The following is a 22,732-nucleotide window of genomic DNA, read 5'->3' as shown; positions in this document are numbered from 1 at the left end:
TATGCAGCAACATATGAGTAAATCATGACACACTTATGGAGATCATAAGAAAAGTAAAACTTAAACCTCAAACGTATCCTTCCCTACTCCATCATAGACAACATCAACGCCATTATCAAAAGTTATTTCTTTCACACGAGCGACAAAGTCCTCTTTCTTTCACATAAACGCCATTGTATAATTTGAGTAGGCAGCTACCACCAGAATTGAACTTCTCATTTATTTTTTTTTGGGTAAAAAAAAAAAAGGTGAAAAGGAAGGTGATTGGAAATCACTCCCAAAAAGCGAAAAGCATTTGATTGAGGGGTAATTTGTTTGAGATTGTGAAATATTTTTTATATTAATAAATGTTTTGACTCCGGGATTTGAATTTACTCTCAGAAAACATAAAATGACATTTTTACCTTCACATCATCAAACAAGGCTTATTGCTCATACTTCACACAACTATTGGCCTCCAGTCGAAGAAGGCAGGTGGTTTAACTGTAGCTGCTAACTATGATTCATGTGGACCTGTTAAGGGAGTGGACCATGTGGGTAAGAACTACTATGTTATCTTGTTTTCTAAATTCGCTTTAGAGACAGACGGTGCACTCTTTCAAGGAACAACTGAAGAGAAAAAAGCGTATTGGTGGAAAATTTTTAAATATCTCACAATGGCACGGATCCTATATACGGAGATATCCAAAACTTGCATATTCCTTGTTATTAACATATCAATGAGATCTACAAGGGATATAGGAGTACATAAAACTCCTTCCATGCCAGCTTTTAAGCACAAGAATGGCTTGTAAGGGAAAAGTGTTTCTTGGAATGTCCATATGCTCCAGATGAATGGACGAGTAAGAGACCCGTACAAGCACAATCTTTGGTGAAAGCTATAGGGTCCCCGTGCGCGGCGTACTTTGAGGTTTGTCTTTCTTGAATACTTTGAAAAGTCAAGGCAGTAGAATTAGCGCCAAAATTTCGGTTGGTCGAATGGATACATATAAACAGGTTGGTTGATCAAGTGGCTCAATTGCCTGTTCTATGCTCAACCCTAGTTCCTCGACAGCACCTCGAGGTGCATTTAGTTGTCTTACATGGGACTAGGGATATTCCTCACTCCATGGCACCTTTCGTACATTCATTCTTCCTGCCCTTCCAGACATGACACCCTTTATCATTATCATCTACCACCGTTTCTTTCCTCTCGGCTACTCATGCATGAAGATCGTCATATATATGCTTGACTTCGGTTACCAGTGCTATAGGTAGGAGTACATTATGGCAGATCAATCACCCGAGTAAACCAACCCTCCTCCAAGAAAAATTGTTTTGGTGACTTATTGTTTTACTTCCTGATCAATTTGAGTGAATACTTCATTGTGAACTTGGAAGTCTCTCAAGTCTACGTGTTGTGCACCTCGGTTGATATGAATTATGTAGATACTAAAAGAGCATATGATTGCTATGTTATCCTTTGAGGGTGTACAATTAAAACACTTAAGTGGAGCCAAAAATAATCTTAAAAATCATGGAGGCGACACATGTACTTTTAGCCAAAAAAAACAAGACTACCCTTATTAAATGAGCTAGGCATCCCAAGCGCAGCTCAATATCCTAGGACTACTCAGAGCTCCACTGCACGTGGAAAAAGTCGAAGGTACTTAGTGATAGGATTATCCCTAAATCCTATCATAAATGCATTCCCAATTGAAGATAAACCCTATCAAGTAATTATCCCAATTATATTTAATTAGGGATAATTACCTTTAATTTCAAGATATTATTTACACAATATCTTGGGAACATTCTCACCAAAATAACCCCTAATTGCTGGCAAATTCTCCTATAAATACCCAATTTCTCCACAAAAAAATGGTACGCCTTTTCTATGCACAAAAAACCTTAAGCACTCACTCTTATCAGAGAGACTAACTTAGGCATTGGAGATCCATTGGCCAAAACCGCCTCCTCCCACTCTTCGTGGACTCATGAGGTTTTTGGTCTTTGATCAAAAGGGTTGATTGTTTTGTAGGAACATTTTCGTCAAGACTGAAGACGTTGAAATTTGCATCGACAACTCATGCATGTAATTAATGCACGTAAAGAAATCAAACCTTAACCTAATGAAGCTTTAGCAGCAGCCATAGAAAGTATTGCACTGAGAAGAAACACACTAAGTCTTCTATTAACTCCTAGCCGTATGACAATGCTCTATGGGAAGCTTTTGTGTCATGTGTTCTAGGGTTTATAGGGACCGATATTTATTAGTGTTCTAAAAAATGCTCTAGGCGCTAGACAGCGGTGCTCCGCCACGATTAACCCAAAATCGTTTACTAAATCGGGAAAGCTATTAGACAGCGAAAGGCGAATGCCTAGGCGGCCTAAACGGATGCTGGGCAGGCTAGACGGAAGCTGGACGGTCTGGGAAAATATGACCGTCTACCCAGAAGCAAGCGGACGCTGGCCAATTTGGGTGCTCTGCACCTCACAGTCTTCTCTCCCCGAGTCTCGTCGTCTCCCTCTTGGTGTGACGATTGTATACGATACGACAGAGAGAGTATGGATCTGCAATTACAGATGTGGTGATATGGCTGACGGCGGCAATGGTTTTTGCAGTAAGCAGCTTAGGGTTTTTTTGGAAAAAATGTGAGTTAATGATTGGGCATCGGGAGGCTGGTACAAGTATCTTGGTGTATTCTTTCATTCTAATAGGAAATATAGAATAATAAATGGATTAGATGGCTTTGGGTTTTTGTTAGGGTCCATTGCGCCCATCTATAATGGACTGGACAATTCTATTCAAGGGTGAAACAAGGAATACAAGGCCCAACCTTACATTTTATTAATGAAAAAGGCCCAAAAAAATTTATAGGCTTAGAAAATGATACACAAGGGCTAAAATTTTACATATTTTCTTACACATATATTTTCCTTTTAAAAAAAACGTATTATTCAATGTTTATTTACATATTAGGTAGTAAGTTGAATTAATTTATATGATGGATAACAAAATTACTTAAATCCGCCTAATCTGCCTAGGCCCCCACCTAGGCGCATAGGCGTTAGGCCCCAACCCGCCGCTCGACTAGCATCTAACGTCTTTTAGAACCTTGGTATTGATATAGGCTAAAAGCTAGGGCTTCCATCCATAAAAGAAACCTAAACTTACTTTCTTAGCTTCCAAGTTAAGTATCATAATCACATCCAATTAAGGTTTCCAACAACCCTACTTCCAATATAAAACACCCCATTGATATCTCTAGAGATCAAATCACAATCAATATTATTCTCTAATTATACATTCTTATTACATATATATAAAGGTTGATTTATGTTGGATAAATCCATCATATTAGAGTTGTGCATTAAATCATTTACTTAATGGGGTGTTTTATATTATCCAGCGATCCTTGAAAACAATATCTACGTGTTGTGCACCTCGGTTGATATGAATTATGTAGATACTAAAAGAGCATATGATTGCTATGTTATCCTTTAAGGGTGTACAATTAAAACACTTATGTGGAGCCAAAAATAATCTCAAAAATCATGGAGGCGACACATGTACTTTTAGCCAAAAAAAACAAGACTAGCCTTATTAAATGAGCTGGCCATCCCACGCGCAGCTTAATATCCTAGGACTACTCAGAGCTCCACTTCACGTGGTCAAAGGTACTTAGTGATAGGATTATCCCTAAATCCTATCATAAATGCATTCCCAATTGAAGATAAACCCTATCAAGTAATTATCCCAATTATATTTAATTAGGGATAATTACCTTTAATTTCAAGATATTATTTACACAATATCTTGGGAACATTCTCACCAAAATCAACCCTAATTGCTGGCCAATTCTCCTATAAATACCCAATTTCTCCACAAAAAAATGGTACGCCTTTTCTATGCACAGAAAACCTTAAGCACTCACTCTTATCAGAGAGACTAATTTAGGCATTGGAGATCCATTGGCCAAAACCGTCTCTTCCCACTCTTCATGGACGCATGAGGTTTTTGGTCTTTGATCAAAAGTGTTGATTGTTTTGTAGGAACATTTTTGTCAAGACTGAAGACATTGAAATTTGCATCGACAACTCATGCATGTAATTACTGCACGTAAAGAAATCAAACCTTAACCTAATGAAGCTTTAGCAGCAGCCATATAAAGTATTGCACTGAGAAGAAAAACACTAAGTCTTCTATTAACTCCTAGCCGTATGACAATGCTCTATGGGAAGCTTTTGTGTCATGTGTTCTAGGGTTTATAGGGACCGATATTTATCAGTGTTCTAAAAAAATGCTTTAGGCGCTAGACAACGGTGCTCCGCCACGATTAACCCAAAATCGTTTACTAAATCAGGAAAGCTATTATAATGTAAGGCGAATGCCTAGGCGGCCTAAACGGATGCTGGGCGAGCTAGATGGAAGCTGGACAGTCTGGGAAAATACAACCGTCTACCCAGAAGCAAGCGGACGCTGGCCAATCTGGGTACTCTGCGTCTCGTAGTCTTCTCTCCCCGAGTCTCGTCGTCTCCCTCTCGGTGTGACGATGGTATACGATACGACAGAGAGAGTATGGATCTGCAATTACAGATGTGGTGATATGGCTGACGGCAGCAATGGTTTTTGCAATAAGCAGCTTAGGGTTTTTTTTGGAAAAAATGTGAGTTAATGATTAGGAATCGGGAGGCTGGTACGAGTATTTTGGTGTATTCTTTCATTCTAAAAGGAAATATAGAATAATAAATGGATTAGATGGCTTTGGGTTTTTTGTTAGGGTCCATTGCGCCAATCTATAATGGACTGGACAATTCTATTCAAGGGTGAAACAAGGAATACAAGGCCCAACCTTACATTTTATTAATGAAAAAGGCCCAAAAAAATTTATAGGCTTAGAAAATGATACAAAAGGGCTAAAATTTTACATATTTTCTTACACATATATATATATATATATATATTTTTTTTTTTAAACATATTATTCAATGTTTATTTACATATTAAGTAGTAAGTTGAATTAATTTATATGATGGATAAAAAAATTACTTAAATCCGCCTAATCTGCCTAGGCCCCCACCTAGGCGCTTAGGCGCTAGGGCCCAGCCCGTCGCTCGACTAGCATCTAGCGTCTAGCGTCTTTTGGAACCTTGGTATTGATATAGGCTAAAAGCTAGGGCTTCCATCCAAAAAAGAAACCTAAACTTACTTTCTTAGCTTTCAAGTTAAGTATCATAATCATATCCAATTAAGGTTTCCAACAATCCTACTTCCAATATAAAACACCACATTGATATCTCTAGAGATCAAATCACAATCAATATTATTCTCTAATTATTACATATATATAAAGGTTGATTTATGTTGGATTAATCCATCATATTAGAGTTGTGGATTAAATCATTTACTTACTTGATATGCCTAGCCAGGAGCCTACGACCCGTATGAAGGACTGTTCACAGTTCCAGGTGGGGTTGTGAATATGACTGATCCTCATGTTCTGTCTCTACAGATGGACTAGCTCCTTATCATCTTTGAGCAAGAAAAATCAAAGCTTTAATTATTCTGCATGAATTTTCATGCATTCATCGTATGGAATATATCAGAGTTTTTGGCCAAATTTTCCACATAAAATTTGATCTTCTCAACTTCTTAACATTGTCAAACGTTCAACGAGAGTCGGACTGACTCATTCATAGGCACGGATTCAAAAACGCGCACGTTCTCCAGCCGTTGAGGATGGTTTAGAAAAAGGATGGTCAAAAGCTTTGAATGTTCCGGGGGGAGTCTGGGGCATTGGTTGCTGCTGACCCAATAACATATAAAATTCTTTTTTTTGAAATTTCATTTGACCTCTATATTAACTACGACAAATGAAGCAAGGAGATCTTTAATCAATATTTTTTAAATTGACATAAACCAAAACTACATTAATTGTTTGTGTTCTATTTCACTTAAGAAAATTAGCACGCTAATTCTCAAACAAGTTGAAGACTTATCAAACACGCAAACGCCTTCTCCACCCAAAATTTACATATTCATATATATATCCTAATTCAAAGCTTCTCCGGTGTTTAAGTTCATCCAGTCACTCTTTATCGTATTTGGTTGTATCACAATATCCCAATCATATCAGTATTTCTCTCATATTGGATTTATAGGATTTTTAGGGTTTTTGTATTGATTGATTGATTGATTGGGAATGAATTTTTTGCAGAAAAAATTTAAAAATTGGCAAGACAGTCTTTTTCCCTTCAACCGGGCTGAAAGCCCCGTCAAGGTTTTTATCAAGATCCATTGATGCACCCTATCCTCTTTTGTGTACGTATCTTTCTCATCTTAATGAATATCGTACTCTTTTTATAAATAAATAAAAAATAATCGTTATAAGTTGAAGTTTGATCAATTTTTAGAAAATTCTATTTTATGAGCCCATTATAAATTTCTCGCTCCACCACTAAACTTGCAGTCATATATGAGCCTAATATGGGAACTTCATTAGACTCAATATATTTTAATGAGTATTTCAAAATACAAATAATGCTTGTTGAAATTCATGGTAACTTTTCCTTTCCTTTCAAATCCATTTATTAATTGAATTAAAAATCTAGTCAAAATGAGTATTTCAAAATACAAATAATGCTCGTTGAAATTCATGATAACTTTTCCTTTCCTTTCAAATCCATTTATTAATTGAATTAAAATTCTAGTCAAAAACGTTGGCTGACACTATTGCAACCATTCCTCTCTTCCTTTGATTTTTTTTTTTTAATTTTATTATTATTATGAGGATAAGAAGGATTCGAAATTATTACAATAATTAAAAGGAGGGAGAGCTTCGAACCCAACACGCAGGATTAAAAACCTAACACTCTATACACTAGGATATTAAACCACATGCTTCATATTATTATTATTATTATTATTGTGCCAATTATTTCGTTAATTCTTCAACTTTATATACATAGTATATCACCAAAGTTTATGATCTTTCTTTCCAACACCGAATGGAAGATCCACCCTTTTCTTTTCAAATTGATCCAATATTGATCGGACTTCTTTTTGTATGCTATAATTATTCTCTCTCCATTACAAATTGACTACTTTAAATCTGGGGAAATTAAACTTTAAAAAAACGAAAATAATTAATCTACACAGATTTGTAATGATTTTCATTTCTTTTGGTAGGAAATAACTGGATATGATTCATTCAGTTTCTATTACTTTAATCATTTGCCAATTAGAAAATAAATAAATAAAGCAACAAATACAAGACAATGCTGGGAATTTGACAATCCCGGTGGCAAGGTCAGCTTTCTGGGCATAACATTTGTGTAATGGTGAACATTGTTGGCAGAGGACTATACTGGTTTCTTGGTCGTGTGGATGCTGAACGGGTGAATAATCAATACTTATAACGAGTTCACCGTTATCGTGACATCTTTATTCATTAATGAATTATTACGTAAAGAAAAATTTACACATGACAACGCATCTAATTAAGCGCATAAATTTTACATGATAGTAAACTCATTCTATATAACATATCAGGCTTGTTGGACTCACTTTGCTAATGTTTCAGCCCAAATATTTTCATTAATTGGTTTAATTCCTGTTAATTTTGAATTACGCATTCTAGTGTTGGATTCACAAACTTTTTAATTCTCCACTTTCAATTGAATAAACAAGTGTGGTATGCATTTCAAACAAACAAGATTGAACATCTAATTAATGATTAGTTTTCTGATAAAATGCACCAAACACTCATCTTCTTCTGCGAGCAAGAAAAAATTAGTCATGCGATCCGGCATGTTTGAATTGCGCGGCATAAACCAAATTTTCAATCGCAAATTTGGTGATAAATAAATTAATTTCAATAAGTGAAAAACTCAAATAGATTACATAATTTGATTTTTCTCGAAGGGGATTAGCTCGAGGGAAAGGTACGGTAGTCCACCTCTTCAGAGGTCGGGAAGACTTGTAAAGGCATTTCAGCCATCCTCTTACTATCATCGCGTGATTCACTATCATTAAAAATCGAACCTATGACAAGACGTGTGGAATGTGAATTTGAAATTGGTGAAGCATTTGTAATTTCTTTCATCAAGCCCTCCATATATATATAACAATTGGAAAAATTAACTTAATTAACATGGGGTAAAACAGTAAATTAATACATGCGAATTAAAACCACTCCACGTTGGGGTAGTTACAAACTTTTTTTTAAGTACGCTTGTGACAAGAGATTAGTGTCTACATTGATTTTGGTCGCAATTAATTTGAAGAGTGAGATGGAGATCTTGGTGGTGTTGATTTAAAGGAGGCCTCCTCATCGGACAGTGTTAGTGAACAGCACCATGTAGCAGTCAATGGGCGTTGCGTGCAAACTCTAGTCATCTGGTACTTCTCTTTATTGAAAAAATTAAGACGAAAAAAGTACAAGATAATTATTTTGAAGTGCTAGTAACAATTCTCGAGAAAAATGTGGTCAAGTTCTTAAAATCTAGTCGAATCTACTAAACCATCAAGAGAAAGAAAAAAAAATTATAAACATTACCAAATTGTATCAATCTTAACGAAGACAAAATTGGAAAAGAAGATGAAAATTGTTTGAAATCAAAATCAAAATCTCTAATTGGGGTGGCATGAAAGGGAAAAGGGAGAGACTCTCAGGATCAATAAAAATGAGTGGCATGGGAGAGAACTCATGTTATGTCATCTTCTTAAATTTATGAAGAAGAGAAGATGGACATAGATTGTGAGATCACCCTCCCTACCACTCATGCTTCCCACATCATTCAAGTAACGTTGGTAATCTCTCATGATTCATGGACTCCACGTCACTCAAGTAACGCGAGCAATCTCGAGACAAATGTGTGTGCATTCACGTGATAAGAGAGATGAAACGCCTAAATTTGACTTGACAATAAGGGAAAATAATCTAAGAGCCATAAGGGTTGGTGAGTAAGTTGTCAGTTTCCTTTTCCTTATGAGACCCATCAGGGTTTGTGACTAGAGGCCTGGTTTGGTGTACTTGGATCTGATATCTCGTCGTTGCGTTCACCTTGTACATTTTCCAGCCCAAAAAACTTTCAACTAATGTCCGACCTTATCATAAGCATATTTAAAAACATGTGGTCCAATATTTTATTGAATATCGTGCTAGATTTCTAACCATGAGTCGTCGGTTTTACGTACCATATACAATACAGGGAAAAAAAATATTGTTCTCAATTTGTAAAATTTTAAGTTTTGTTCATACAAATCACCCCTTTTTATGTTGATGGAAATTAATTGAGGTTCACTACATCACAAGTCTCTTTTTAAGGTTTACTTTATTTATAAGGAAAACTAATGAAAATTACTTGAAAACTTTGAGTTTTAACGATAAGGAGAAAATAAAAGGTAAAATGAATAGTACTAGGATTGACTTTTTAGTGTAAAAATATGATTTTTCGTTAAAATACATAGTACCGTAAACTTTTCATTAAAACTTCCTTATGTATAACACAACATATTACAAAAAAGAAGGTCCAAATACAATAAACACACAAACAGACCTCCATAGTAACCCAACAGCCTAAAACATAGTTTTGAGCCCGAAACAGGAAAAACACCAAAGCAAACCCTAGCAGGTTTCTACCTCTGCCATCAACCCGCTTGCCGAACGAACAACCCTTGCACCCATCAAGAAATCAAAATTACCAAAGCCCAAAGCTGGATGAAAACAGCGCTACAACAGAACCCCAAAACAGAGCCCCAAACTCCTCCACAGCACACCACAGCAGTAAACCGCCACAAATCGAAGGAAGCTAGCGGGAAAAAACCCACTAGCAACAGTGCCAAAAAGGCAAACTAATTGAAGGAGATGGTGTGAACACCCGAGCCAAAACTCTACTCACCTTCCGGGAGAAGCACGATAAATCGCATTGAAAAACTCTGGGAGCCAAGCCGGACTGTGAGATCGAAGAAGGATGAAGCCGATCCGGATTGGGGAACGTGGGGGGAAGGAGGGGGAAATGGTGGAAAGAAGGAGAAAAGGTGGAAAAGGTGGAAGGAAGACGAAAGGAAACAAAGGGGAAAAGTGGAAGAAAGGAAGAAATGGGAGAAGTTGGAAAAGGGACTGAGCTCAAAGAAAACAGATGCAAACAGGCCACTAGGCGGGGGTACATGGAAGATGAAGGAGAAGGAAAAGGAAAGAAAAGGAAAAAGGAGAAAGGAGAAGAGAAGGACTGCCACCGACCCTAGCTAGGGTCGGCGGCTGCAGGAAGAACAAAGTGGAGGACACTCACACACACAACACGTATAACAAGTTTCGGAACCGGAAGGCGACGTTCCGTTCCTTATTCGTAATTTTTTTCACACATACCGCAAAGCTTTTGAAATGAACAAACCAACTCGTATATGTTCGCTTCAGACCTAGGGGACAAGAACGATAGATCCAGATGTTTTCCTGTTCTCAAGGTCTGCGTGTGCCTGCGCTGCTTCAGATAATGAGTAGGTGTGATTCACTCGAACCCGCAATATACCCGATGCAACATTAGCAAATACCTCTCCTGCAGCCTCTAACAATTCCTCTCGAGTTACAGCGTAATGAAAGAGGCTAGGCCGAGTCAAGAAGAGTGATTTCGCTGCAATAGCTGATAATGGAACTGGATCAGGCGCACCTGATGACTGCCCAAAACTCACCATGTATCCCCGAAGTTTTAAGACTTCCAGTGATCCCTGAAAACAATACCTCCCGATAAGAATTCATAGTTGAAAACATTACTTATCTATTAGATGATGTCAATGTTGGAGTTGAGTAGTTTGGATAAATCATGACACGCTTATGAATATAAGACAAGTATAACTTACCTCAAACGTATCCTTCCCTACAGAATCGTAGACAACTTCAACCCCATTGTTGGATGTTATTTCTTTCACACAAGTGACAAAGTCCTCTTCCTTGTATATTATGACATGGTGGCATCCATCCTCCTTGGCCTGAGCTGCCTTTTCTTTAGTTGATACAGTCCCAATGACAGTCGCACCAAGGGCATTAGCCCACTGGCATAAAAGGGATCCAACTCCACCAGCTGCTGCATGAACAAGGACTGTGTGTCCAGGTTCGACCTGTATAACAAAGGTTGAGTCAGATCTAATAACAAAAGCAACAAAGGTTTCAATTTTTCAAAACATTCATAAAATTAGGAAAAACGATGGCCATCATTAGGCATGCAATTGTAGAATGACGATATGTTGAGATTAACAAGCACTTCACTTTTCACACTTAGCTGTGATGCTTTTCTTATTTCCGCAGACTGTCCATCATAACGGAAACAAGAAGCGTACCACAAATGAAAAAGTGAAAGAGAAGGAATGGCAGTTTTCCCTTGTATCAGATATTTAAAGGAACAGATTAATAGAGAGAGAACAACTTCTATGAGTGCTCATGATTCGCACATGAAAGGGTTACAAACAACTCAGCTTACGTTGCCGAAACAGGGACAATAGCTAAAGTTGGTTTAGCGGTACACTGAATTTCATTTACTGATTTACATTTGCTGGCAGTGACCAGTATTATTAGTAACAAATATTCACCTTGACAGGAACAGTGTGTGTATGAAACAAAGAGCTCTACAAAAACATTCTGCAATTCCACATTTATTTTCAAGAGAGATTAAAAAAAGCAGATGCGGGTACATGTGTAAAACTACCTTGAAACAGCGGCGTAGTAGAAACTGAGCTGTCGTACCCTTAAGCATGAGGGAGGCTGCAACTTTAGGATCAATGGAAGGAGGAACAGGCACAGCTCTGTTTGCAGGAAGGATCTGCTCTTCCGCATATGAGCCCATTTGCTGACCAGCATAGGCTACAAGATCTCCAACTTGCCTGCCCGTTAGACCTGGTCCCACAGCTGTCACGACTCCACAAGCCTCGACACCTGAAATCAGTTTTGGTTTATACATAAATAGGGTAACTAGTAACTACATCTGCAGTGCCCGATAAAGTTTCAGATGTATATATACACAATCAAAATATCGGTGGGAACTGTTATCTGATTTCATGCTCTGCATTCTTGTTTTTAAGTTCATCCCAATCATTCCTAACCATTTGTCGAAATTTATACTCACCAGAGAGGTTACCCAAAAATGAATTTTATTCAACTAGTGAACTTAATGAAATGAAACAAAACCTGGGGTGTAGGGAAGCGTAGCAGCCTTATAAAGGCCTTTGCGGTAGTACACATCAATGAAATTAATCCCGATGGCCTCATTCTTCACACGAATCTCGCCCTCCTTTGGCTCCCCTACTTCCACATCTTCCCATTTCAACACCTAACATGATCACATTGCAAAAGTAAGAAAAACGATTGGGAATTATTGGCATAAACTAATAACCAAAGCAAAACTTTAACGAAATGGATATCGAATGATCAGCATCAAAGGAGTATAAATCGTTTTCAGGTCCAATTGCCGGCTTATGTGAACGATTATATAAGAAAAGCACTTGATATGGCACTATAAACTCTCTACCAGACAGTATAAATTGAAGCTTATCATCTATCAACAAGCATGCTCACTTCCAAATAAATTATCATAGCACAGATTAGAAGCAATTCTCAAATTCAACGAGTCAAAATTACAAACAATAAAAACAACTCAGAGGCTTCTTAATTAAATTGGGCTGATTCTGTTTTTCTCATACAAATCAAAGCACAACCCAGAATTCCAATTCGTAAACAATATATGTAGAGAGAGAGAGAGAGAGAGAGAGAGACCTCAGGGCCACCATGTTCGTGGATTCGAATGGCTTTGACCATCTTTGCTGCTGCTGGTGATGCTGCTGCTTCAGTGGCAACTGATCTAACTGCTACTGATGATCTCTGGGTCCTGAAAGGTAAACAATTGATGAAATTGTTGCCGGAAATCTGTGAAAAATGTGTGAATTTTGGAGCTGGCAGCAACTGGAAGTGGGGCGGTGGACTTGTGATTAAGAAATGGGTTAAACTTAAACCGCGGTTCTGGAAGCCAATTGGAAGTAAACCCATTTCGGTTTTGACGCTGCCGATTTGATTTGTCGTACATCGGAATTGTATCCAGTCTGAGATAGCGGCCAGATGAAGAAAGGCCACCTGCAGGGTTTTGTTTCAGCCCAAAAGAATGGCAGGCCCAATCATTTTGGAGGGAATGTCCCTTGAGGATGGACACGTGGGTGGCCATGATTTTGACACGTGGGTAGTTGAGGGGAGACCGATCAAATCTCGTGTGTACTGTGCGGAATGTGGATCACTCTCAACTATATTTCAAGAACAAGGAAAATAAATTGTACTTGGTATCAAATGTTTTTTTTAGTACATTGATATTTTACATTAGAAAAAATAAGGAGTTCGGCTAAACAACACAATGAGCAACCTAATTTGATATCGAATTCGACATCAACGATATTCGAACCTAAGACCTCTTACTTTTAAGCGAAAAAGAATACAAACAGACTATAGTACTGAGTGGCTGAATGTACATTAATGTAAAGATGCAAACTTTCAATATGTGACAAATGTGAGTTGTGGCATTAAGCCATAGTACGTGACATTACAACGTAAAACGTTACTTGATAAATTAGACGTACCAATTTATGTATAACTCATGATTCATGGTCCACGGGACCATCCACCTCAATATATCCATATAAGAACAATCCTCTCTCTCTCTCTCTCTCTCTCTCTCTCCATTCCGTTACTCTCCCGCTAACAACTTTCATCCCATCACAACGCCTACGCGCCAAACCCAACGTCACCCCAAACAGATCCAACGGCCAAGAAATTCCAACCCCAACAACCAAGAAACACATCCGACGCTCCACGTTAAAAACTCAGTTAGGCAACCAATCAAAACGCCTATCATTCAAAGTCACTGTTCCTCCTGTCTCCCACGCGCCAAGACAAACGCGCGTGAAGAAGCCGCCGCGCGCGAGATTATCGGGTTCATGCAGCAGAACGCAAAGCTCAGCAGAGGCAAAACGACGTCGAGTGTCCGCAGCGATCTCTGTATTTATGAGATTGCAGACAAACAAACCCGCATGAACGTCCGAATAATGCAGAATCGAATTTACCCAGCGGTAAATTCTGGAAGGTTGTTTGGGTAAATCGGTCTGCATCCCGCAGGCTTTATAAATATCTACTGCGGTGAAAGTGTGTGAGCTTTTGGTGGAAGCTTGGGTTTTTAACTGAGTGGTGATTTCTCTGTGGGAGTGTGAAAAGAGTGAGCTTTTCCTTCGATTTTCTTGGAGAGGATGAGCAAGTACTTGGAGAAGAAGCAAGTCCAAAAAAAGCCAGAATGCAAAAGCACTTTTTTGGCCACACATGCGCTGCTCTCCTCTGCTTCTGCTTCTCCTTCTTCCTCCCCCGTTTCTTCGCTCGGTACGTACTTTCATCGAACACATTGTCTTCATCTCTTTACCGTTTCGTTTTCATTTTTTTTTCCTGATGTGATGGTTTCTTTTGTGTATTTTGCAGATACTATCGAGCACATTAAAGTCGGCTGTTTCTACCAAATGGACCAATCCAAGCTCCATGGAAGAACAGTACCAGAGCAGCTCAGGGCCGTACGGATCGTCATGGTACTATTTCATATTTTCATTGCCCATAAAACCTACTGATAATTTTCGCCATTGTTCTTGAATCTGGTTTATATGTTTCAGTTTTTTATTTTATTTTTTTTGTTGGTTTCAATCAAATGGGGTTTTTTATTTGGGGTCGTTTGATATGTATACAGGTGAGTGCGAAGGGAGCGTTTAAAGTGGCGGTGAGGTTTCCGAGCCTTCACTCTCTCCACGCTCATATTCCCGCAAAGGGGTATCTAAAACCAGAAGCCAAACAGATTCCGGCACTCAACGAGAAGTATGTGATGTCCCCGGAAATGGCGTCGGAGGTGCTTTACCGGAGAATCCCACCTCAGGAGATGATAGATCGGAGCAACATTTGGAGCTTCTGGGCCATTCAACCTCCGTTGAAGAATAACCCGAGAAGCACGTTGTCGAGCCCAGCAGTAAGTGGCGGAGGCGGAGCCATTGCTAGCAGCGTGGTTCCTAAAAAGGGTCCGTGTTGGTCCGAGCTCACGTTCGCCGGAATGGTGAAGTGGGGCAAGCGCCGGCAAATTCGCTACCTCCGCAGGCACGAGTCGTCACCGAGCTCTGGCTCTGACGATGAAGAAACGGAGAAGGGAAAGGAGGTAATGGAGCTGGAGGAAGATAGCGATGATGGTTTCACTGAGAAAGTAGTAACTGTGATAGACGAAGACGATGGCATTGTAGAAGAAGAAGAAGAAGAAGAAGGTGAGGAGACAGAGGAAGAAGCTGCTCCTCATGTTCTGCCATGGAAGATGAACCTCCGGAGTCGGAAGCGGAAGCGTCCCGATAATAAGAGAAAAATCAAATCTCCAACCCAAAAGCGATCAAAATCCAGAGCAAAGCCTCCGAATCAGAATAACCATATTGTAGCAGTTCCTGATCGCAGCAGCAGAAAATTGGCTAAAGTTAAACACACAGTAGCAAGATGGTCAGCAGGAAGGTGAGAATGAGATTAATACAGTAATATCATTAATTGGGTTTAATCATCTGTTAATTATATTAACTGGGTCGATTTTTGGGTTTAATAATCGTGGGTTCTTGACTTGATTTGGGTTTTTTGCAGGTACAAGCTGGCGGAGGAGAACATGTTGAAGGTGATGAAGGAGAAAGGGGCGGCGATTGGGAACCCAATACGGCGGCCGGCGCTGAGAGCGGAGGCTCGGAGGCTGATTGGAGACACGGGGTTACTGGATCATTTACTCAAACACATGGCGGGCAAGGTGGCGCCCGGCGGGACGGAGAGATTTAGGCGGCGGCACAACGCCGATGGGGCCATGGAGTATTGGCTGGAGAGTGCTGATCTGGTCCACATCCGGAAGGAGGCTGGGGTTCAAGATCCTTACTGGACCCCTCCGCCGGGGTGGAAGCCCGGCGATAGTCCCACCCAGGACCCCACTTGTGCAAGAGAGATTAAGAAGCTCCGTGAAGAAATTGACAAGATTAGAAGGTAGTTAAACACGTTTTTAGTCTCTTAATTATGGTATTTAGTCTCTTAACTGTTCGTGACACACTCTGGATTTTTACAGGGAGATGAAGGAGTCCAAGCAGCAAGGGAATGCTGGTTTGGCTATGGTGACCGCTTCAAATTCTAATTTGACCGGTGTTGACTTGGAACGTGACGGTTCATTAATCCAGATTAAGGTTGTGACTTTGTTCATGATTAAGTTTGATTATATTTTCTTAATATTGATTAAGTTCTGTACTTAATGCTTGATAGGGTTTTATCATTTTTGCAGGAGGCCTGTGCAGAGCTAGAGAAGAAGACAGCTAAGATGGATGAAGAAAGGATGGAGTTTGTGACCAAAAAAGAAGAACAAATGATGGAGGTTACTCAATCTTTGTCCGGAATTAAGGTAATTAATTGACCCCCTAATTATCTTAATTATGTCTGCCTTAATTGCGTTTAATGAATGCATTGATTGGTGGAGGTTTAAATGTTAATGCAGGAGAAAATCAGGATGTTCGAATCAGGCAAGGAAGATGCAGTCACAATTTCAGGAGCACCACCACCATCGGAAGCAAAACCAGCCGGTGAGAAGAAAGAAGAAGATAAACTAAGCGGCGGAGACAAGGCGGCTGCGGCTGCGGCGGCGGAGTGCAAGGCGGCAAAAATAGAGAGGCTGAGGAGTGGGTTCAGGATATGCAAGCCGCAAGGCACGTTTCTCTGGCCAGACATGGGCAGCCCCACCAACATTCCTAGTCCTTCTTCCCAGTTTCTGGCCCCACCACATGACCTCTTTGTGGTCCCCACCCCACCCTCATCCTCCTCCTCCGCCCCCCGCCCCCTCATCAGCCCCACCACTCCCCCTGTGAAGCCGGTGGCTGAGCGGCGCCCAGTGACCACCACCACATTGTGCAATGTGACCACAATACCGTCTTCAACTCCTATTGTCGCTCCTCCACCTGTCCTGGCCCCAGAGACCCAGAGTTCCACTACCGTCACCATCAGTAAAACCCTACTCATAAACCTCAACGAGCTCCCTGCAACAACAGCCCCAAACCCTAATCCCCAAACCAGCTGTGAAGCTATCACTACCCTCACCACCTACCACAGAAGACATCACCATCTTCTGCCACGTGTACGTCTCTCACCCCCTTCTCCTTCTTAATTGATCATTTCCTCAGCCCTAATCATCTAATTAAATTAAACTAATTACATTATTTTGTGTGGAAATTAATGCACAGATGGTGAAGGAGGAGGAGGTGGAGGTGGACGAAACTGCAAGAAACGGTGATGATCAGCAGAGGCGGTGCGCCTCTCCTGCTTCTACGTGGAACGGAGAGAAATGGTGGATGGCTGTGGGAACTCCTAGCACTTCTATGGAGGGTTGATTTTGGACCGTTGGATCCATCTAGCAGCGGGAGCTAAATATATATGGGGTATACTTTATAGGGCAACTTTATAATTATAGGAAATTGGCGGGTATAGAAATAACTGTATCTAGGTATACATCATGATTAGGGATTTTGCACTGTAGTCCAAAAATTAGGTTTTTTGCTGGCTTTATTCTAAAATTGCTGGTATGCCGTTTTGGACTCGGATAAAGATTGGTTTTGTCCAAGTGAGAAAATCAAAAGGAGGCTAAATTTTGTCACACACATGTGTGAGCGTGGGTAATATGATTAATATTTCGTATAATAAGGCAATGATATGTGTCTTTTTTATGAATGCTTACTTTTAACTACGACTTTCAAATTCGATTTTATTCTAACTTTGTTTCTGTAATTAAAAAATCATTACTTTACTCTTTAAACCGCAAAATTTTTTCCGATTTGTCTCATGGAACTCGATTTTGGATGGGGAGCCTCCTTAACCGCTTGCAGTTGACAATTTGAAAATGCTAAGCTTTGGAATTGCATCTTCAACTTCCAACTCTTCCAAATTTTCCAACGATTCGAGTTCCAAAAACACGAATTGGGGAAGGCCGTTGGAATTGAAGAGAACTTCAGTTTCTTCCCTTGGTAGGAAGAAGTGTTTAGCCTGAGGACAAATAGATAAGGCGAATTTAAACCATTTTATTGCTAGTCCATTATGAGACAAAATCCACTCCCCACCCTTTTAGTGTTGATAATATAATTTTTTAAAAATAAAAATAAAAATCTCTAAAAGCCTAAGAGCCTATTTGGTATCCTATTTGAAATTTTTTATCATTTCTCAAAACATTTTTTAAGAACATTTATTGAAAACAATTTTTTTTTAGACTCAAAAACTTGATTGGTTTACGATTTAAAATTTTTATATTTTACGACTTAAACTAAATAAAGAGATCTAAAATGAGAGGGTCGCATAAGATGGAGAAAGAGGAGAGAGGAGGAAAGAAAGTAAGAAATGATTAAAGGAGAGAAAAAAAAGAGAAGATCGGACAAGATATAGAGGAATATGAGTGAGAGAAAGAATGAAAAAAGTGGATTGGATGAAAGATGAAAAATGTGTAAAAAAAGAAAAAAAACGAGAAAAGAGAAAGAAAAAAAGAGAGAGATAGAATTGGAGTGAGATGAAAGAAGGGAGAGAAAAGAAAAAAAAAAGTTTTTTAAGTTTAAAAACTCTAAAAACTCTTTTTTTTTTTTATTTTAGATAACAAATTATATTTTTGAGTTAGTTTTAAATTCAGTTTTTGAAAATAATTCTACCAAACAAGTTTTTAAGACCGAAAACTTGAAAATTGTTTTTGAATTTAAAAAGTTGAATTCAATTTTTTAAAATAGTCATACTAAACAAGTTTTTAAGATCTAAAACTTGAAAATTGTTTTTGAGTTTAAAAAATTAGATTCAAGTAGAGTACCAAATAAGTTCTTAGAAGTTTGGTTTAAGAAATTCAAAAACCAAGAATCTAGATCAAAATGCCATTCTGAAGCAGCTGGGGTGTCACAAATTTCAGTTTCTTTCTACGGTAACAAGAAGGTTTTAGCCCGAGACTCATGCGTGTGGGGCAGCTTACTTAATGACGCAGCCAACAGAAGAGAGTTGAGAAAGTGATGGGAACACAGTCGTCGACAGACTACAACGACAGCCTTGGCCAAGGAATCGAAAAGTTGGTAACGTCCAAAGACATCAGAAAAGTGTGGACGATGACCATAACACCGTCACACAAGATTATCTGTGTATCCATTCACGTGTTATGATATGAGTAGAAGACTGATTCATATTACCAGGTACCCAAGAAACTCATTGTATCACATCAACTTCAACATAGTATATATTCATAGGCTTGCAGGACCATGAGGGAACCCAAGAAACTCATTGTATCATATCTCAAACAAAACCAAACCATAGTACTCTACAAATTATAAGTCCGTAAAATCCATATCGTGTACATCGGTCTTGCTCATCAGAGTCCCAGCATCTCTGTGGAACGGATTTTCTAAAAGCCTCTGTTCCTCGACGCTGTAGACGCCATAATCAAAAGCTCTACTTGGTCTAAAAGCAGGATGATCATGAATGAAGTATATGCAATTTGCTCGATATCCCGACTTTGAAGCACAAACAGATATTGAAGAGTTTTTTCCCAGAAACAAAGCAACGTCACCTAAAGTGTTCTTCTCCGTCCACTCACCCTTGCTGATATTTAGTTCAAAGACTCTGAATCTTTTTGTCTTTATCTCATGATCGTCATAATGCTCCATACACCATCGAACGATCAGTATTGTTTTCTCATTACAAACCACAAGATATTCCTCGCAAATATAGTCCACATCAACTACAAACCCGCGTAAAACCACTTTCACAGGTGACACAGACAGCGTAGTAGAGTTGACGGAAATGATCAACAAGATAGAATCTGTCTTCAACTTTAACAACTTCAGCGATAAACAACCATCTTCCCTCAACCATTTCCGTTTCGGGGAAATAAGTCCAATTACTGTCTTTGCTAAGTCGAATAAAAGCCAATTTGTACATGTCCGCAAACATGACCATAACTATGCAGTTGTCGGCATTTAGTATTGGATCTTCTGAAATTGTAGCCTTGTAGACAAAATGAGATCCACGAAGCTGATTCAAATCTGCAGGGCTTAGCGGAGGAAGGCGAATTATTGACTTTTCATGATCTCTTCTCCCTCCAACACCAAAAAGGAATGGATTTATCAGCGACACAACACGTTTCTCATCCACAACAATTAACCATCCTTTTGAAGACCCACAGAATCGTTGCCTTCGCAAATTCAATTGGGTTTTAAGAACCTTGTCATCCACCGGATTGTATAAATGCCACTCATCTTTCTCTGCATCAGCAGAAATCAAGATCACAGGGGCTGTCGTGACGGCACAATGGGTCTGTATATCCTTTGCAGCCGAACGCCATGACCTGCAAACAAAGCTAAATTCTTTTGGTGTCTCCAGTCTCTCTACAACTAAATTTAAAATCTCTCTCGACAACGCAGCCCAATCTGACATGAACAAAAAGAGAAAAAACGCTAGTCAGCCGAGCTGATGATGAAGAATTAGACCGACCTTCCTATATTCTTTGATCAGCATGTACCAGTTCACAAACTAAACAGATATCAAGATAAAGCTAAAAAACCCTAATTGAACACAAACTAAACAATTTGATTTATCGATTCTAAGGAGAAACAGTAGAATTTCATCAAAAACCAAATAGCTTCAATAAGAAAACGTACCTCGATCCATAGATTCTAACTCCACAGCAAGAAATTTTTAGTATTTTATTTTATTTCAGGGAAAATCAGAAGAAATTGAAGGCGGCCGCCACTGCCGCTGCCGCTCCCGCTCCTTAGGGTTTGATTAGGGATTTATCTTGCCTTCCGGAGCGTGGGATGCCTCAGCCTTCAGAAAAATAAATAAATCAATCAACAGTACAACGAATAATTAAATAACGACACCCGTCCTTATTTAAATCTCCCGAACACTTAAGTAAACATCCTTTATTCCTGTAGCCAAACACTCACCTTCTTCCTCGCCAAAGCACACTATCAGACAAACACTTTCATTTTCATATCTTAAAAAATCATGGCAATCTAACTGTGGTGGAAGATTCCATTTCCAGAAGCCCAATCTGGTAATCCAAAAATATGGGTTCCTTGATTTTCATACGGAGAGGACGATGGCTCGTGGGGTTGGGTGCTCTTGTTTTCACGGTTTTCTACTCTTACGTGAGATCCAGATTTTACAACGATGAAGGAGCCATGAGTTCCGGCGAGGGACGGTGGCTGATGGTGGTGGGTGAAGACGCTGGTCTGTGGTGGGAGACGACCGTGGCCGTTGGTGGTGGCTTGGTGGGAGAGGACCGTGGTTGGTGCCTGGTGGTAGTGGACTGTTGCCGGTGATTGTGCGGCGAGGACCGTGGCCACTGGCATGGGAGAGGACCGTCGCTGGTGCCGGTGGCTTAGGCCATCTCGAAAGGTCCATAAGACTTAAAATAGCCCGAAATCGTCTCCAACCGAAAGCTTGTTTAGAAGGCTCATGGGCCCATGAAATCTGAAATGGCCAAAAGGCCAACCGGCTTGCCCAAGGGAGCCTATCAGCCCTGGGCTGAGCCATGAATTTAAGAATTAATGTCAGATATAACCGACATTATTGTTATTAATCCTATTAGTTATATCTGACAAGAATTCTTAAACAAATTTTTGAATCCAATGATTAGCCGACGCCATTTATTGTTGGATTCAAATTTTTTTTTTTTTGGCTTTTTGGGCCATTTTTTTTTTTATTTTTAAAAATTCTAATTTTTTTTTCCTATAAATACCTAAATCTTCATTCAATATTCCTCACAAAATTTTCACCATTTCAATTCTCATATTTTCTTACCACTTCAAAAATATTTCCTTCAATTATTTCAATAATTTTCAAATAGCTTCGTCTGCAATAAAAAGTAGGGCTTGGACCCGAAAAGAAGATGAAGCTCTTTGTAAGGCTTATAGATGGGTATCGAAAGATAGTGTGAGGGGAAGTTCTCAAACAAATGAAGGTGTTTGGACTCGTGTGTCCAAAAAATACTTAGAGTTCTACGAAGGCACCACTCCACTGAATGCCCGAAACAACGAGAGTTGTTCTTCAAGATGGACGAAACATCTTCACCCAAGTTTGAACAAATGACATCAAGCATTGTTAGCAGCCGCAAGTAGACATAAAAGTAGCGCTAACTACTACGACGAAGTAAGTGTTTTTACAATTTATTTTAAATATTTAATTATATTACATTTAATTTCATGAATTTACTCTCCTTTAATTTTTGTAAATATATTTAATTATATTTCATTTAATTTCATGAATTACTTTCCTTTAATTTTTGTAAATACATTTAATTTCATAAATTAATTTCCTTTAATTTTTGTAATTATATTTTCTAGGTACGCCAAGCGGAGGAATTGTATATGGAGGGCAGCTCGCAACTCTTTCAGTTTCACGGTTGTTGGGAAATTTGTAAAGATTGGGTGTTATTTGAAGATCCACCTCAACATCGAGTAGCTCCTACGCCGGTGTTTGGAACTGCATCCTCATCTGCATATATGGATCAAAATGGATCTCCTACCATTCAACAAACAAGGGTAGAAAATTCGTCTTTGGGTGAAGGTTCCATACCCAGGGCTATAGGACGAAACAAGGCCCGAAGGTAGAAAGAAAAGGGCAAGACAAATGATGATTACGCCGCTCAACAAGAAGTGACGGCCTCATTGCGACTA

General features: G+C 39.2%; 3 protein-coding genes across 4 annotated transcripts; 1 reads left to right on the top strand and 2 right to left on the bottom strand.

Annotated features, from left to right (window-relative positions):
• Positions 1-9,434: 9,434 nt before the first annotated feature.
• On the bottom strand, positions 9,435-13,129 carry LOC137721209 (uncharacterized). Of its 2 annotated transcripts, XM_068460311.2 has the most exons (6): positions 12,983-13,129; positions 12,747-12,858; positions 12,162-12,303; positions 11,683-11,909; positions 10,841-11,098; positions 9,435-10,708 (listed from the first exon to the last, which is right to left on the bottom strand). In XM_068460311.2, the coding sequence occupies exons 1-6, from the start codon at positions 13,051-13,053 to the stop codon at positions 10,403-10,405; spliced, it is 1,116 nt and encodes a 371-aa protein (XP_068316412.2). In that variant the 5' UTR covers positions 13,054-13,129; the 3' UTR covers positions 9,435-10,402. The 2 variants fall into 2 exon arrangements, with proteins under 2 accessions (XP_068316412.2, XP_068316410.2); XM_068460309.2 differs by having other exon boundaries at positions 12,747-13,119.
• A 985-nt stretch (positions 13,130-14,114) lies between these two features.
• Positions 14,115-17,759, top strand: LOC137719652 (protein DYAD). The gene is made up of 8 exons (XM_068458688.2): positions 14,115-14,384; positions 14,481-14,584; positions 14,740-15,533; positions 15,657-16,040; positions 16,120-16,234; positions 16,330-16,446; positions 16,540-17,172; positions 17,279-17,759. The coding sequence occupies exons 1-8, from the start codon at positions 14,258-14,260 to the stop codon at positions 17,423-17,425; spliced, it is 2,421 nt and encodes an 806-aa protein (XP_068314789.2). The 5' UTR covers positions 14,115-14,257; the 3' UTR covers positions 17,426-17,759.
• Positions 17,760-19,218: 1,459 nt separating this feature from the next.
• Positions 19,219-21,616, bottom strand: LOC137721373 (uncharacterized). Its single transcript, XM_068460467.2, has 3 exons — positions 20,999-21,616; positions 20,711-20,876; positions 19,219-20,479 (listed from the first exon to the last, which is right to left on the bottom strand). The coding sequence occupies exons 2-3, from the start codon at positions 20,718-20,720 to the stop codon at positions 19,788-19,790; spliced, it is 702 nt and encodes a 233-aa protein (XP_068316568.2). The 5' UTR covers positions 20,721-20,876; positions 20,999-21,616; the 3' UTR covers positions 19,219-19,787.
• Between the last annotated feature and the right edge of the window lie 1,116 nt (positions 21,617-22,732).

This window comes from Pyrus communis, chromosome 1 (assembly GCF_041283825.1).
Source record: "Pyrus communis isolate YQ-2024b chromosome 1, ASM4128382v1, whole genome shotgun sequence".
In the NCBI taxonomy this organism is placed as follows: Eukaryota; Viridiplantae; Streptophyta; class Magnoliopsida; order Rosales; family Rosaceae; genus Pyrus; species Pyrus communis.
This window is presented reverse-complemented; position numbering and strand designations above follow the sequence as displayed.